Source organism: Lissotriton helveticus, chromosome 4_1 (genome assembly GCF_964261635.1).
Source record: "Lissotriton helveticus chromosome 4_1, aLisHel1.1, whole genome shotgun sequence".
Taxonomy (NCBI): Eukaryota; Metazoa; Chordata; class Amphibia; order Caudata; family Salamandridae; genus Lissotriton; species Lissotriton helveticus.
This window is the reverse complement of record NC_136063.1, coordinates 1,427,984,309-1,427,998,882: the sequence shown is the minus strand read 5'-3', so window position 1 is coordinate 1,427,998,882 and position 14,574 is coordinate 1,427,984,309. Positions and strand designations below refer to the sequence as shown.

Here is a 14,574-nt window from a genome sequence, read left to right as displayed (position 1 = left end):
CTACTGGACATTTTATTGTTTCTGCTGATGTACTGCTATGATGTAATTAATCATGTACTTCATGGCAATCCAGTTATATGTCACCACTAGCTAAAGACTGTTGAAGAAGAACGGTGGAAACGTGGATTGCATCAGTGGGAACCCTGTTTACTTTGTGTTTTCTGACAGTGATACTTTATGGTAGAAATGCCACAATGCAATTTAATATCCACTGCTGGATAATAAGGATATTTTTAGTGCACTGCTATATATGAGGTCTCTTTTTGAAAATATTGGTTCACCATAAATGTCAAAAAGATCTTCTATGGCATGACCCACTTTTTTTTTATAAAATGTTGCTTCATTCACAGGAGACGTGTAATATCTTGTTCAAAAGTGTCTTATTTCCTGTATATGTGGTGCACTCCTGGCTCATCATGTAGCCATTTTAAATTATTGGAAACCATTGAAGTACACTTTCTGTAGTTTATAGTCCAGGCCTGCACAATATTGTGGTTCTTCTCTTCTCAAATTCATACAAGTATGACTTATTTGGTAGTCCACTGGACAATGCAGCAACAACATAGACACTTGAGCATGTTTAGTAATGGATTAATATTTTATCTACATCAGCGGAAAGAAAAAACCTGCAGTAATAGCAAGGTAATGCAGCATGCAGCTATATGAAGAAACTTAGGTGCTGACCTGTACCAATATGCTGATAGCACCCAAACAATCAGCATTAACACCCTGAAACCCGGCCCCTCCCAACTGCCAACCTGGATCAACCTGTACACCACTCCATTGCCTTTGGCTATGTTGGCACAATAGAAATACCCTATACATACACACACTCTCACACACATATGCATGAAAGACATCTTTCTTCTCCTGAACCCTCAAAAAATAGACTTTGTACTTTCTAATAACCAAGAGCAAATGTTATATCTCCATCTTGGATTCCTTGGAAACAGACAGAATAGAACCCACTCTCACTCCCTTGGCTAAATCCCAAGATCCCCGTCACCCGTTATTAACCATTCTCTGAAACCGCCGGGAAACCCTTTTTGGGTAGCTGTTGCGCCTTATAAATCAAAATGAACATAACATAACATAACCGCTACCTCAGTCTGGAACTCTGCTCTACAACATAAAATATCAACGTTGCTCGCCACGTTTCAAAAGCATGCCAAGACTCAGCACTTCAGACACATTCTGGACTAACCATCACTCCATAAAGGACCTTGGAAGCTACAGACACTTTCTCACGCCCAACACCCATGCACCACTACTAGGGTTTGATACCCCATACAATGTAACCTGCTTTCAGTTATAGTGTTGTTCTATGGAAGGAGCCGTATTACATATATGTCCAGATACACTATATAAATGGTTAAATAAATAAATAAAATTGTGGGATTAGGTGCTGAATAAGCCATCATGTTTATGATAGGGTAATTCTCCAAAGAACTGATCTGATCCAACTCCACTAATTCGTTATCATTCCAAGTGCCTCAGAATTCCAACCAATCACAATAAAGCTGTTGAGCCAATTGAATCACCATTTTCTTTCCAACAACATCAAATATGTCTTCAACTCTACCAAATATAAAACCAATCAGGTGTTAAATGATTCACACGAGTGACGTCACAAAACACTTTTAGGCACTTATAGGTTCTGCTAAAACAAATCAAAATGATTAAATAATATTTTTGGGTGCGCCAATCACACAAAGAACGCACAAAGTACTGACCAGCTCATCTGATTTATTTAATCCCTGCCGCTGTGCCACTGGACAGTGCCCATTGACGATATATGAAGCTAAATGCTTTAATAAAAATGCCATTGGGAGTGCAAACCTTGGAAGGCACGTGGAATGTGGAGAGGATTGGCAAAGTGTGGCTCAGAGAAAAGTGTTAAAGTGCAAGTACATATAAACATTATGCTATGCTTATTCGAAAATGTCACTGGCTGAGTCAGCTGCACCGACATTTTGATGATTAAAGGTTTCATCGGCCTCCAGCACACCTAGATCATCAACGTCCTCAAAATGACTCCTTCTTTCTTCTTGTTCCAGGGCGGTCTCTAAAAAAGATATATGTTTCTGCGCTTCCAGCTCTTCATCCATATTCAAGGCCGTGAGCTGGCTTCGTGCCGAGGGTCCTAGCTCGTCCTCCGCCATTGAATCACCTTCTCCTCTGTGTTCTGGAATTGGTCGAAGGGCAAGCGCTGTGAAAGGTCTTTCTGTTCGTAATCTTTTCTTTAGCTCTTCCTCTTTGGTCTGAAAATAATATACCACACCAAAAATGTAAAGTACATCCTTCTGTGTTTGTCACCAGAGGAGATAACTTATGCATTTGTACTCATGCAGTAGCTACAATGAGACTTAGCCTTAAACAAAGCAACCCCTATTGGCCACTGTAACATCTCAGATGATTGGACAGAGTTCCAGAAAAGCAAAGAAAGTTGTGGCCTGTGTTTTCATTTTTTATTTTGTATTGTTTAGTCTTATCTAAAACTTCACAATTCAAACTCTTATGTTATTAAAAATGCCATATCCATATATACACAACCCATAAGATCTAAAACCCCAACTTTAAAAGGTCTATAGACATGACAATGCAAATTCAGCTCACACAAAATATCCTACTAACAATTAATTTCTTCTAAAACTATTCTATAGTCTGCACACTTTTATAATATCAAGTCCGCTCAGTCCGTGAAATGTATCTGTAGTGTTGAAAACAGGCTTAGGCCCTGGGGCATACCATGTGCCATGGTAATGGAGGGGGCGTCACTCTGAAGGAGCCTGCTCAGCTAAAGATCTTTGTAGATTATTAAATTGGCCATTCTAAGTGAGATTTTGTCCCATGCACCTGGTGAAGGAGAACGACAAATTACTCATTGCAAAGACTCAACCCTTGAACTGTAATCCATAATGGAAAAGCCAGTATGTTACATCAATTTAATTTTGTTGATGTGGTGTGCCTCGATTTCGTTTCTAAACTAGTGAATTGCACCAGTCACTAAAATATTATGCATAATGTCCAGGAAAAATATCAGTAAAAGGTTTGGTTCCAAAAATTGTCAGTAGAATGCTTGGGGGCTATGTTGCTGCGGTGCTCAGTGGACAAGCCATGTGGTAGCTGAGTTTGAGTGTTTCTTGCCTTTAAGGCAGACGGTCTACTGAAGTCATGGTCTATGTGACAGACAGGATGTTACCAGTAGAGTGAGCAGAGCTTCCCCTTTTGAATGGTGAATATATTTTTAATTGAAAAGCTCTTCACCCTCACTGAGGGCCTTATTTATGACGGCCTGCGTCAATTTTGTGCGACTGTTGCGCCACTTTTAGTGATGCAGCGGTGGCATAAATAATACGCCATGTTGCGCCATATTTACGAAGTGACTCATCTAGGCAAATGTGTCTCTTCGTAAACCCCTGCGCTACATTATACCTGCGGCAGGTATAATGTATGCAGTGTGGGCGTTCCCCCACTAGAAAGGGACGTAGGAGTGGTGCAGCAAAATCTAATAGATTTCACTGCACCACTTCTAGGACACCAATGCGTCAAAACCTTACGCCTGGCTCAGAGCAGGCGTAAGGGTGACTCAGGCCCTTGCCCCATGTGAAAGGAACATTTCTGGAGTTGCATCAGGCTTCCGACACAACTCCAGCAATGAGCCCCTTTTTGTGCCGACATATACGTCAGTAATACTAATGTATCTGTCATTCCTTGCGACATGATGCTTCATACTGTAAATATGATGCATCATTGGTGCCGCAAGGAGGGCGCAGTGAGAAGTGGAGCATCGCTGCTTTCACCCAGCGATGCCCCACTTCTCATAAATGAGGCCAGGAATGTCTCTGCCCACTGGGGCTGTCCCAGCACAGGAATAGGTATATTCTGGTTTGGCGTGCACTCAGATTAACACATATGTCACCAATTTGATCTAAGTCACTGCAGACCTTGATTTTTCATGAAGGCACTCACAACACCTGAAGTCAGTCACTAACTTCTCCAGTCGAAGCCGGAGGAGGACCAGACAGACCCTGTCAGCATCACCACTTCTACAGCTACTGCGCAGTTTAGGGATAAAAGCTACATTGCGAATCAGCCTAATTCACACCCCTGTTCTTAAAGTAGTTACATGCACCACTGCTGACAAAGCCACCGAGTAGCATGAAGAATGTAGGCACTGCTAGAGGGCAGATTTGTTTTCAGCAAATATCAGCTGAAATATTTTGATGCAAATGTGGGTTACCTTTCGCCTCTCCTCCGCAGCTCTTATTTTACGGTCAATGTCTTCTTTTGTTAACTCCTTCTTCTTTTTCTTTTTGGTCTTCAGTTTTTCTAATTTTGCGGGTGGTCGCTTCAATGGTTTTCGGTTCCCCTCCACCTAAGGAAGAAAGTACAGACATGTTTTATTTGCTTATGAGAGTAGATGTGCAGATGTGCAAAATAGGCCAAAAAAATTAAAGTGGCTCTTGACCACTTCATGTCGTCTTCACAGCCTCCCTACATGTGAGAGAATGAGAGTGCCAGATGGCATGATCTCATGAGGGACACATTTGTCAGACCCTAGTGTCCCTATAAGCTAACTGGGCTGGGGTTCAGTACACAATGTGCATAGACTGTGTCTAGAGTGATTGACAACATTTTCAGGAATCTAACTGGGTATGTGAGTGCATGATATGACTTTGTGGGGATGAACATAGATTGTTCCCAGAAGTCAATTCCCTTGTACCCTTAGATGAGCTGTGGGGCAGGCAGATGAGCTGCTGGGCTTTGGCAATGCTCCTCCCAAGTGGTGCAGGAGAGCGACTCATTCAGGAGACCCCAGAATGTGATTGCCTTCCCATGCAAATGGACAGGACCACGATAGACATAAGGGCTGAACAGGCCGGCATTGGGTTGGACTAAGCCACTGGGGCAGATTTTTCACGGATTTCTGGGATTCAGACCATCTTCGTGGTTTTGGGCGAATACTAGCAAGGAAGAGGCGTTGAGTGGAGTCCATAGTGGGCTTGCCTTGGTGTTAAACGTAATAAAGGGTGGCAAAAGAAATACCAACCAGATATCAACCAGATACCTGCACACAAAAAATCCTACTCACAGAACATAGGGTGGTGGAATGTAAGCTCCACTTATGTGTGTCCACGTAAAGGGTACTCCTGAGAGAGCAATGTTTTGGCCATGGCTGTGGTTTTTATGATCTGAATGAGGTGTTAAACCCATTTGCTTCAGGAAGACACATAAGAGGTATTTCTTTGGCAATGGCAATGGCTTCCAGGAGATGATAGCCGGCCAGACCAAATCTGACTTGCTGTCTCCCAGTAGATTTTTTACTATCAATATGATGTTTCACAGCTGGGCTCTATTATTATTTATATTTCTTGACGGATCGCTCACTCTCCTATTTCCTATCTCTTAACTTGAATACTTCCTCCTGCTAATATGTGTCTTATCACTATTCTGGTTCCCCTTTTTCCTTTCTTCAACTTTTTACTCCTCTTTTCCATTTAAATTATGCCTGTGGTTGTACATGTACTTTCTATCATACATGGTTTCCATGAATTGGACAACAAGGGTGGCTGATAAATCAAACACAGAGAACATCCCTGCTGAGGAGACAGGAGCTGGAGGCAGTGAACAGAGGGGGTATATTTACAAGGGGATAACGTCACCTGAAGTCCCTTTTAGCGAACTTCTGGTGGTGCTAGGCTCTTCTCCATAATTACAAAGCGGCGTTAAGCTACTTTTTTTGGCCTAACGCCGCCTTGTAAATACGGCCCCTTTTACACACATCACTTTGCGTGAAAGGGGCATGCAATGGGTGTTGCTGTGGGTGTTATACTGCAACACCTATTGCTTTTTGACGCTTCCCCAGATTTACAAGGATGTGTAAATCTGAGGCAGAGCCAAAAACTAACGCCATGAATAGCAGGCAGTAGAATGGCGCAACAAGCAGAAATACTTTTATTTCTCCTTATTTTTGCTTTTTCTATGTGTGCTGCAATTTGCAGCACACATAGAAAGAGCAAAACACCATTAATGATTGTTTATGTGCAGGAAGGTGTTCCTTCCTGCACACAAACAATCATTAAAGGATCTCAATTTCCTACTTCTGTGTGTAATGCATTCTGCAGCACACAGAGAAGTAACAAATCGCCAATATTGATTGTTTATGTGCAGGAAGGGACAGCTTCCTGCACATAAACAATCATTCCCTGCAACGCAGGCACCTTTGCACTATACTACAAAGGTGCCTGCGTTAGCGCTAGGCAGTTACATTTAGTGCTAGCACTAAGGAAAACACAGGAGGTTACCTATATTCTTGTAGATACGGAGCATCCCTGCATTTTGGAAATGTCGGAGCAAGGCGCTGCCAAATTTGACGCTGATCCATGCTCCGACATTATAGGCAGTGAGGCTCAGCTAAGGACAGTGTAAAAGGAAAAAGAGTCCCACCAAATGTCTGCTATACTATAATGTTATTGCAGTAACCCTGGTCTGGGTCAGAGGGCACTATATCTCAAAGTTTACTAAATTATTGTCCAAAAATTGGACCACATCAAAAGCAATACATTTGAACACACATTATAAATGCACAAGGTACGTCAAGAGGAGTTCTATATTAAAACCACATGTAGGCATTACATTTTTAAAAAATGACATTTTATTATTAAAACCTGAGGGAATCACCCTCTGTCATAAAAAAAACACAATATACACTGTTACAAATTTGGAAAAAATGATTACACAATTCATATCATAGAAAAAACAAAAAAGTCGACGCGGCGTTTCGGTGCTGTTTGTAGATCTGACACCTTCTTCAGGACGGTTTATCTACAGGAAAGATTTATATGCATTTAATACACACACTCCTCTTACTAATAACGTACAAGAAACACATAGTCTCATTGTTAATCCATGAAAAGAATATCTAAAATTGTTGGTTGTAGCGATATAAGTTGTTCCATTTTTTACCACTAAAATAAACAGAGTCATTTATTTACAAATAGATTTTTTGTGTACAAAACCTTCTCATTTTTTGATTTTGCAAATCTTATCACTTTCTTCACAGGGTTGGTGATAATACCCAACTACTTCTTGCTATATAATTAACAATGAGACTATGTGTTTCTTGTACGTTATTAGTAAGAGGAGTGTGTGTATTAAATGCATATAAATCTTTCCTGTAGATAAACCGTCCTGAAGAAGGTGTCAGATCTACAAACAGCACCGAAACGCTGCGTCGACTTTTTTGGTTTTTCTATGATATGAATTGTGTAATAATTTTTTCCAAATTTGTGACAGTGTATATTGTGTTTCTTTTTATGACAGAGGGTGATTCCCTCAGGTTTTAATAATAAAATGTCATTTAAAAAAAATGTAATGCATACATGTGGTTTTAATTTAGAACTCCTCTTGACGTACCTTGTGCATTTATAATGTGTGTTCAAATGTATTGCTTTGGATGTGGTCCAATTTTTGGACAATAATTCAGTAAACTTTGAGATATAGTGCCCTCTGACCAAGACCAGGGTTACTGCAATAACATTATAGTATAGCAGACATTTGGTGGGACTCTTTTTCCTTTTACACTAATTACCCCGTCCCTCATAGGATCAAGGGGGAACTCCCTTTTTCTTTCATATCAGCTAAGGACAGCACATTCAGATAAAGCTGATTGTTATTGGTGTCGTGGTGGATGGGGATGCCTGATGCTTGTAACCGCTTTTCCCAGTCTCTCTGTCGATATTAACCAGTTTTTGGGCTACACTTGACTGTGCACCCTCCACATTCCACTTGTGGGTATACAACAAGTGCTGACAACACAGGCGCACATTACATAAACACACACATCAACCATAAATCACCATTTGAATCAAAGCTGATCAAGCACCTTCATGACAATATCAGCGCCTCTTCCAAAAATGTAAGACTCTGCTTTTCTGTGTAACTAATCAAGCCCTGCTTGGTGCAATAAATAGCCAGGAAATCAAGGGGCTGAAGGCCTTGTATGACTCTTATAATGCATTAAGTGAGCAGTTTCGTTACCAATAGTGTGCATTGGTGTAGGGACTGTAGCACCTCACATCAGTGTTAGGAGCGGTAGCGAACAAGAAAGGAATTTTCGAGTAAAATTATCTCAATAATTTCTTGGGAGTGAATGGAACCATTGCAATTTTCAAATCTTTTCTTGATGCCAACTATTTTGAGAAACAATCAAAAATAGGTAGAACCGGTTTATTTTGCTCATTAATGTTTCTGTATTTTGTCATACATGCATGTATATTCATCCTGTATAAAACAAACATTGGGAATGACTTAAGCATGTGAACCTCTGAAGTTCATTATATGGAAGCAACAGTACAGAGGACTGTTAGTGGAACTGCCATAACAGACACATGCATGTAATTGAAGTGGGGATGTGGGTACCGGGAATAGCCTTATTAATTTATTTTGCCTCCTGAAACTGCATACACTATGATTGTGAGCAAAACAAGAGTGCTTGCTTTAGCACTGGGAAAAAGGCCGTTTTTATTGACTTTGCTGTTCTTTACTTCTACTGCAAAAATCAACTATTTTCTTCTTCACTCACAGTCAAGAATCTAGAGTATTGAAAAACGCAACTGCACGTACCATGACATCAAAAGCTTCGCCATTTCTCACAAATCTAGGCTGACTTTGTATTATTCCTTGCATCATGAGCTCCTCTAGGATGTCTGAGGATTTCGCTCTTTCCTGGGGAGGTCCTTGCTGATTGGTCAATCCGCCGCCAAATAATGAGCGCTCTAAAAATAAAAGAGAGAACATTGGTTAGTCTGGACACCATGGGTTTGGTTGTTTAACGACTTTCAGCCAGGGTTGGGCATGCCACTTTGAAAATTGTTGGGTTGTAGACCACTCTAACATAACTAAATCCCAGACACAAACATTAAGGTGAATGTGTAAACGAGAGAAGAAAATGAATATAAAATAAGGACACCATTGCTCATGTGCACTGAAGGAGCTTTCTTTATTATTCGGACACATTAAAACTCAGTCAAACTCAGTCATTACATTTCAAAAGTTTCTGGGGCCACTGAAGTATGGATAGTAGGATAGTACTACAGGGGTGTAGAATAGGAAACAATATTGCTAACTCTACTTTCCTTTATAGAATACTCTACTTTCCTTTACAGGATGTATCGTTAGAGCGCAAGAGAGCGGAATCCGCATTATCCAACAATGTGGTTTTTTCATAAACTGTGACCCTGATTACAAGGTAAGGGCTGTTTCTGATCCTCGTATATAGGGATGAAATTTATGAGCAGTCTGATAATAATCACAAACTTTGCATTTTTCTATAATAGATTTTTGGCCGGTCAAACTTGATGACATTTATCTGGGTAAAATACCAGTAAAAAGGCAAAACATGCGAAATTCAGTAGTTTTTATATTGATCCTAAATGTTATGCCTCATTTCCAAATTTGAAATTCCGAATAGGAGGTATTTACCACACCTGGTAAATACGTCCTTACCCACAGGTAATCAGGAAATGGGATTTACCAGATGTAGTAAATACCCGAAACTATTTGCACAACTCCTTAACCAGACTCATGATTACACTCCACCTTTGACCTCCACTCAAACGACTATCCAAGGGAGTGATCTCTTGCAACACTATGGCGACCAGGGTCTTACATAGTCAGCACAGATCAATTCTGGATTTAGGCAGGCATTGCCAGCTAGTTTGTGAGCTCAGATCCAGAGGGCTAGAGAACCGTTTCCTATGTTCAACTAGTTCTCGGTCCCAGTATTCATCTGGCCGTTGAAAATATAAGATGTCTCACATAATAATATACTATATCACATGATAATCTGAAAATCATAATGATCTCCCTCCATCCCTCAATTTTTTTTATTTAAAGATTTTGGTTCAGAAATAAGTCAACAGCAGAAGCTATGGGTATCAAGGTTTTCAATGTTGATCATTCATAATGTCAAATTCGAAAGTCAGTGCCACCTTAAAAACAATTACTATGTCAGTGAAAGAAGGACCGTTCTCAAACGTGTTTCACAATCAAGAATCATCGCACCTTTTTTGGGGCAGGGTCGGATTGGGAATTTGGGCATTCAGCCGATATCCGAAGGCCCATGCAGGAGAATGCGGTGCTTAATTTGTGCATTCGGTTGCCAATGGACCAGCACTAATTTTTGGGGCCTAAGGCTTCTTTTTCCTAATGAGATTTTGATCAGATCAAGAGAGAGACTGGTAGAACAGGAGGCAATGAGGAAGAAAAAAATATTAGATAAGCAGGGAGAAAGGAGAGCTGAAAAGGACATGCTTGAGTGAGATAATAAGGCAGGATGTGTAGGGTGGTGGAAGAAAGAGGCATGAGTTGAAACCATGACTAGGGTCCCTTGTTATTGAGATGGCCTGCATTTGGCAAAGCCGACCAAGAACTTGTAACACAAGATTTGTGTTTGTGTGTATGTGTATTAACGTTTTGCTTGTGTTGGTGTTCAGTATCTGACAACAATGCCAATGATGAAACCATATCTCCTCTATATTTTGTCCAAGTCCCTGGACCGTTTCTTCCATTCACTGCTCACAGTGAAAGTCTGTCTCTTCTGTTCCAGAGCCCATGAACGGAGTCCGTCTCCTAAATCCGTTTGTCTGTAGTAAGAGTCTACATCTTTTTCATGATTAAAATCAAGTAGGCCTTTGAATCTAGAGAGTATCTAGGCATTCTTCTTCAATTCTAATTTCAGTATGGATACCTCTCATCATTACTTATTTGCTAATGAATGAATCCTACCAATTAAAATTATGCAAATATCTATCATCCCCCAATTAATGAAAGGAAGAGAATCTCTGTTATTGTATCATCTTTATTGTTCCATGTGCAAATATAACCCGTGAATATTTAAGTCTGTCTCCGGTTATTCACATTTTCATAATCTATCAAAAACTTTTGGTACATGGCACAGCTATAAAAAATGTGCAAAAACTAAAGTAGTGTCCGGGGCATTCTTTCTCATTTACACAAATCTACTGAATAAATCCTAGTAAGGGTAGCCAAAAAAACCTAAGAGGAATGTGACCTTATTTGTTTAGTTCATTACAATTCTAAATTCTGTCCAGTAGAAACCACTCCATTCCAGCCGCCTTTTCAACAATGATCAACTTTGTACACCAAGTGTTGACTCATCATTTGTCGCCTTCATTGGCATATACATAGACTCCTGGTGGTAATAATAAGCATATGATTACTGAGATTGAATGTGTGGTATATGTATACGCCACATATTCAATCCCTAAATGGTCCAATGTGGAGAAAAGAAGGAGACGAGTCGACACTCAGTGTAATACACCATATGCTATTTAAATCTCCATCATTAATGCAGCAAACAGCAGTGAAAATACATGACGCGATTCTCTTCCTTTCCCCTATGAATGAGCAGGTACTTTTGGGCTTAATGGCCAGGAGGGGACTCAGGAATAATAGGGAGGAAGCATGGGCAAAGGCAGAACCAGGGACCCGAAGATGAGTGCCAGGAAACCCATGGGTGAGATGCACTGAAATATTGGAGTTTTCCGTCCTGTCCTATGTTACCGATTCTAAAAGCCATAAAAGGCCATATTTACGGTAACATTCTCCAAAATGATCTCCCTGATACTAACCTTGCAATGCTCCATGAAAGGTAGCGATCCACAAATGTGGGACACTATTTTTGGTCCCTATCCAACTCTGGTTATAGGCCTGTCACTGTCATGCCTTTGACTTGCTTTGACATTTGCAGAGCTCAGTGATTGTAAAGCCAAACACAGTTTATTTATGATGTGGTCACACTTGGCTTTTCCTTTTCTAGCAGCTATTGCCTTCTGCCAATTTGTTTTAACTGCTACCTCTTTCCTTTCCACCAGTTGTCAATGGCAGAGCACATCGAGGCCATTTCCCGTATATTGGACTGAATAGAGACTATTTTAAGCGCCTCACAATATAGTGAAATCCAGAAGGGTTTTCTGAATGATGAGCACGTATGCAAACAGTCACGAATGAAAGTCACTATATGTAATGATCTCATACATATTCATTGTGAGCATCTCGAAACACTGACTGACTTGACTGCCCAGTCTGCCACTAGTTTTGCATCCTTGTTCCACCCTTACTGTTTTCCAATGTTTCTACGAGCTCTAGAACTGACATTGTTCGTCGAAAACACAGGATTTAAATGAAGACATAAACTAATTCACTTAGTCAAATAAGTCTTAAGGCAGATCAAGCGGGGAAACATTCCTTGCCTGGAAAAAAGTATTTTTTCTCAAATTCATGGAATTGCATTTCTTAAGCCGTATTCAGATACATCATGGTGAAAGCTTTGTTTCCCCACAAGCTTTTTTTTTTTATACAATGGCACAGAAAAGAGAAAAAAAACTCCAACCTTTCGCATCCACTCGCAAACAAAAGAAAACGTGCCTAACATAACAAATGTGAATGTGTCCTTATGTAACACAAATGGTGCTCAGGCAGAGCGCTCTGATACCCGATACTTTCAGGTCAAGTTCGCGCTATGTAAAACTCCGGGGAAAAAAATTTCTTCTAGGCAGAGACAGACGCGTTTTCCGGCGTCTATTGTTCGTTGCAACGAGCCGACGTCACAACAGAATGATCACCTGTCATTTGTGTACAATTGCTAGGGCATCGCACGTGCAGGATGATTGCACCTTCTGTTGTGACAACCGTTGAACCCTTGGCTGGAAATGGATCTTCACTGTCACAATTGTGAAGTCTACAGTATCTATTCGTCGATCAGCGCGCAGCCTGTAATTACTGTGTCTGTAAATGGCTGCGCCACGCCAATCCCTGCGCCGCTTTCAATGATTGGACAAACTCAGGGCCTCATTTACAAAAAAACTGCGTGGGGCAGCGCCGCAATACTTTTTGCTGCGTTGCCCTACCTTAATTTGAAAGGGCAGGAATGCACCGTATTTACAAGATACAGTGCATTCCTCTAATTTCAGCCATCGCACAATTTGGTGCCTTGCGCCAACAACGCAGGCACCCTTGCACCATGGCGCAGTTCAAGGATGTCTGCATTGTTGGCAGAATTTGTTTTGTGCAGGAAGGGGCACCTTCCTACACCAAAACAACCCAGAGAGACATTTTTCTCATTCTATGTGTACTGCAGAATGCAGCACACAAGGAAAGAGGGAAAAAAAAGGAGAAATGAAAACACCTCTCCTCGTTACGCCTGCTCTGGAGGCGTAAAAAATCCATGGCTGTTGCGTCGCAAAGTCCATGGAACACCTCCTTGAAGCACAGTAAGGCAACGCAGCGCTTACTCCATATCCATGACGCCATGAAAAGCCATGAAGGGTGGCTTTGTGTCACCTCATAAATATGATTGAGACCACTGGAGCGTTGAAAAAAAAGCGATGCTCCAGCGGTGCAGTCCTCTTGTAAATAAGCCCCCTAATGTTTATGAAATCACCAGAGCCTATGGGTGGGTTGGAGGTGGAGCTGAGTAGACCAACAAGCGTGGCAAGTGATAGAAGACTTTCAGCTCTCAATTGCAGACCTGCCATCTCACAGGGTACCACCATATTTCACATAATAAGAGCTCCCTTCACCCGTCACCTATTTAGGACCCAATATCACACAGAGGCAGACATGGCTGGTTTTAGCATTGACGGTGCCCCATTGTAGAATCTTTTTCGATGCCCCTTAATGACCTCCTTCTCCACTGATTCCCTCACAACCTCCCTGCAATAGTGTCCCTCATCTCTCCATAGCCTCTGTTTCATATGCATTTAATTTGTTTTATAGCGCTACCCATATTAGTGTAGGGTGTCGGAGCACTTTACATCACACACATATTCTGCGGAGACAAAGAATCATAAATGCGTAAATTAAACTATAGGAAATGTTACATAGGACAATGAAGGTTACACGGTGTAGGAATCACATTATCCATATTAGGCAGTATATTTTAAGAGTGTTTGGTCTGGAGAAGCACAACTCAGGATTTAAATAGTACGACAACATTTATCAGCATAGCATAATGAAAGACTGGGGAAAAACATAACTTCTTAACCTATACCATACAGTTTGCATGCAGCTCTTTGGTGACAGCTCATAGGTCACTGTGTTACATTAGGATTGTAACTTCTGAACTGCACTTAACAAAAGGATCTACGTGACAAAAGCAGTAAACCACTGTGCTATCTACATAAAATACAGTTCTGTGAGTTACATGTTCTTTGCAGCAGGCATATTAACCCTCTGTACTACTTTATGATGAGTCAAAACTGCCACTAGACAAAACTTGATCTACATCCAGCAGGGATATTGAGAACCAGAGTTATCTTGAAATGTTTACTGCTGGGCACACAAGGAACTCTCCAGCATTTATTTTTACATAAAGCACCCTCCACAGTCCGCGCCAGCTGCGACTGCACAGGTTGCACTGCCCTACAGCTGTTCCTAGTGGCAGAGAAGACAGATGGAAAGCATTGCACAGGGTGGGTTCCAGCTTGTCGTTGGGGCTTTGAATAGCAGATGTGCATTAATGTCTGAAAGAACACTCCAACACATCAG

The 14,574-nt window shown here is 41.0% G+C and overlaps 1 protein-coding gene across 1 annotated transcript in view; it reads right to left on the bottom strand.

The window, feature by feature from the left end:
• Window positions 1–1,726: 1,726 nt before the first annotated feature.
• The window catches only part of STMND1 (stathmin domain containing 1), a 90,091-nt gene continuing 77,243 nt past the window's right edge, over window positions 1,727–14,574 (bottom strand). Inside the window, exons 3-5 of the mRNA XM_078687965.1 lie at window positions 8,629–8,780; window positions 4,244–4,378; window positions 1,727–2,261 (exon numbers count right to left, since the gene is read on the bottom strand). Coding sequence (XP_078544091.1) covers window positions 1,932–2,261; window positions 4,244–4,378; window positions 8,629–8,780 — 617 coding nt within the window. The 3' untranslated portion in view covers window positions 1,727–1,931. The remainder of the gene's footprint in view (window positions 2,262–4,243; window positions 4,379–8,628; window positions 8,781–14,574) is intronic.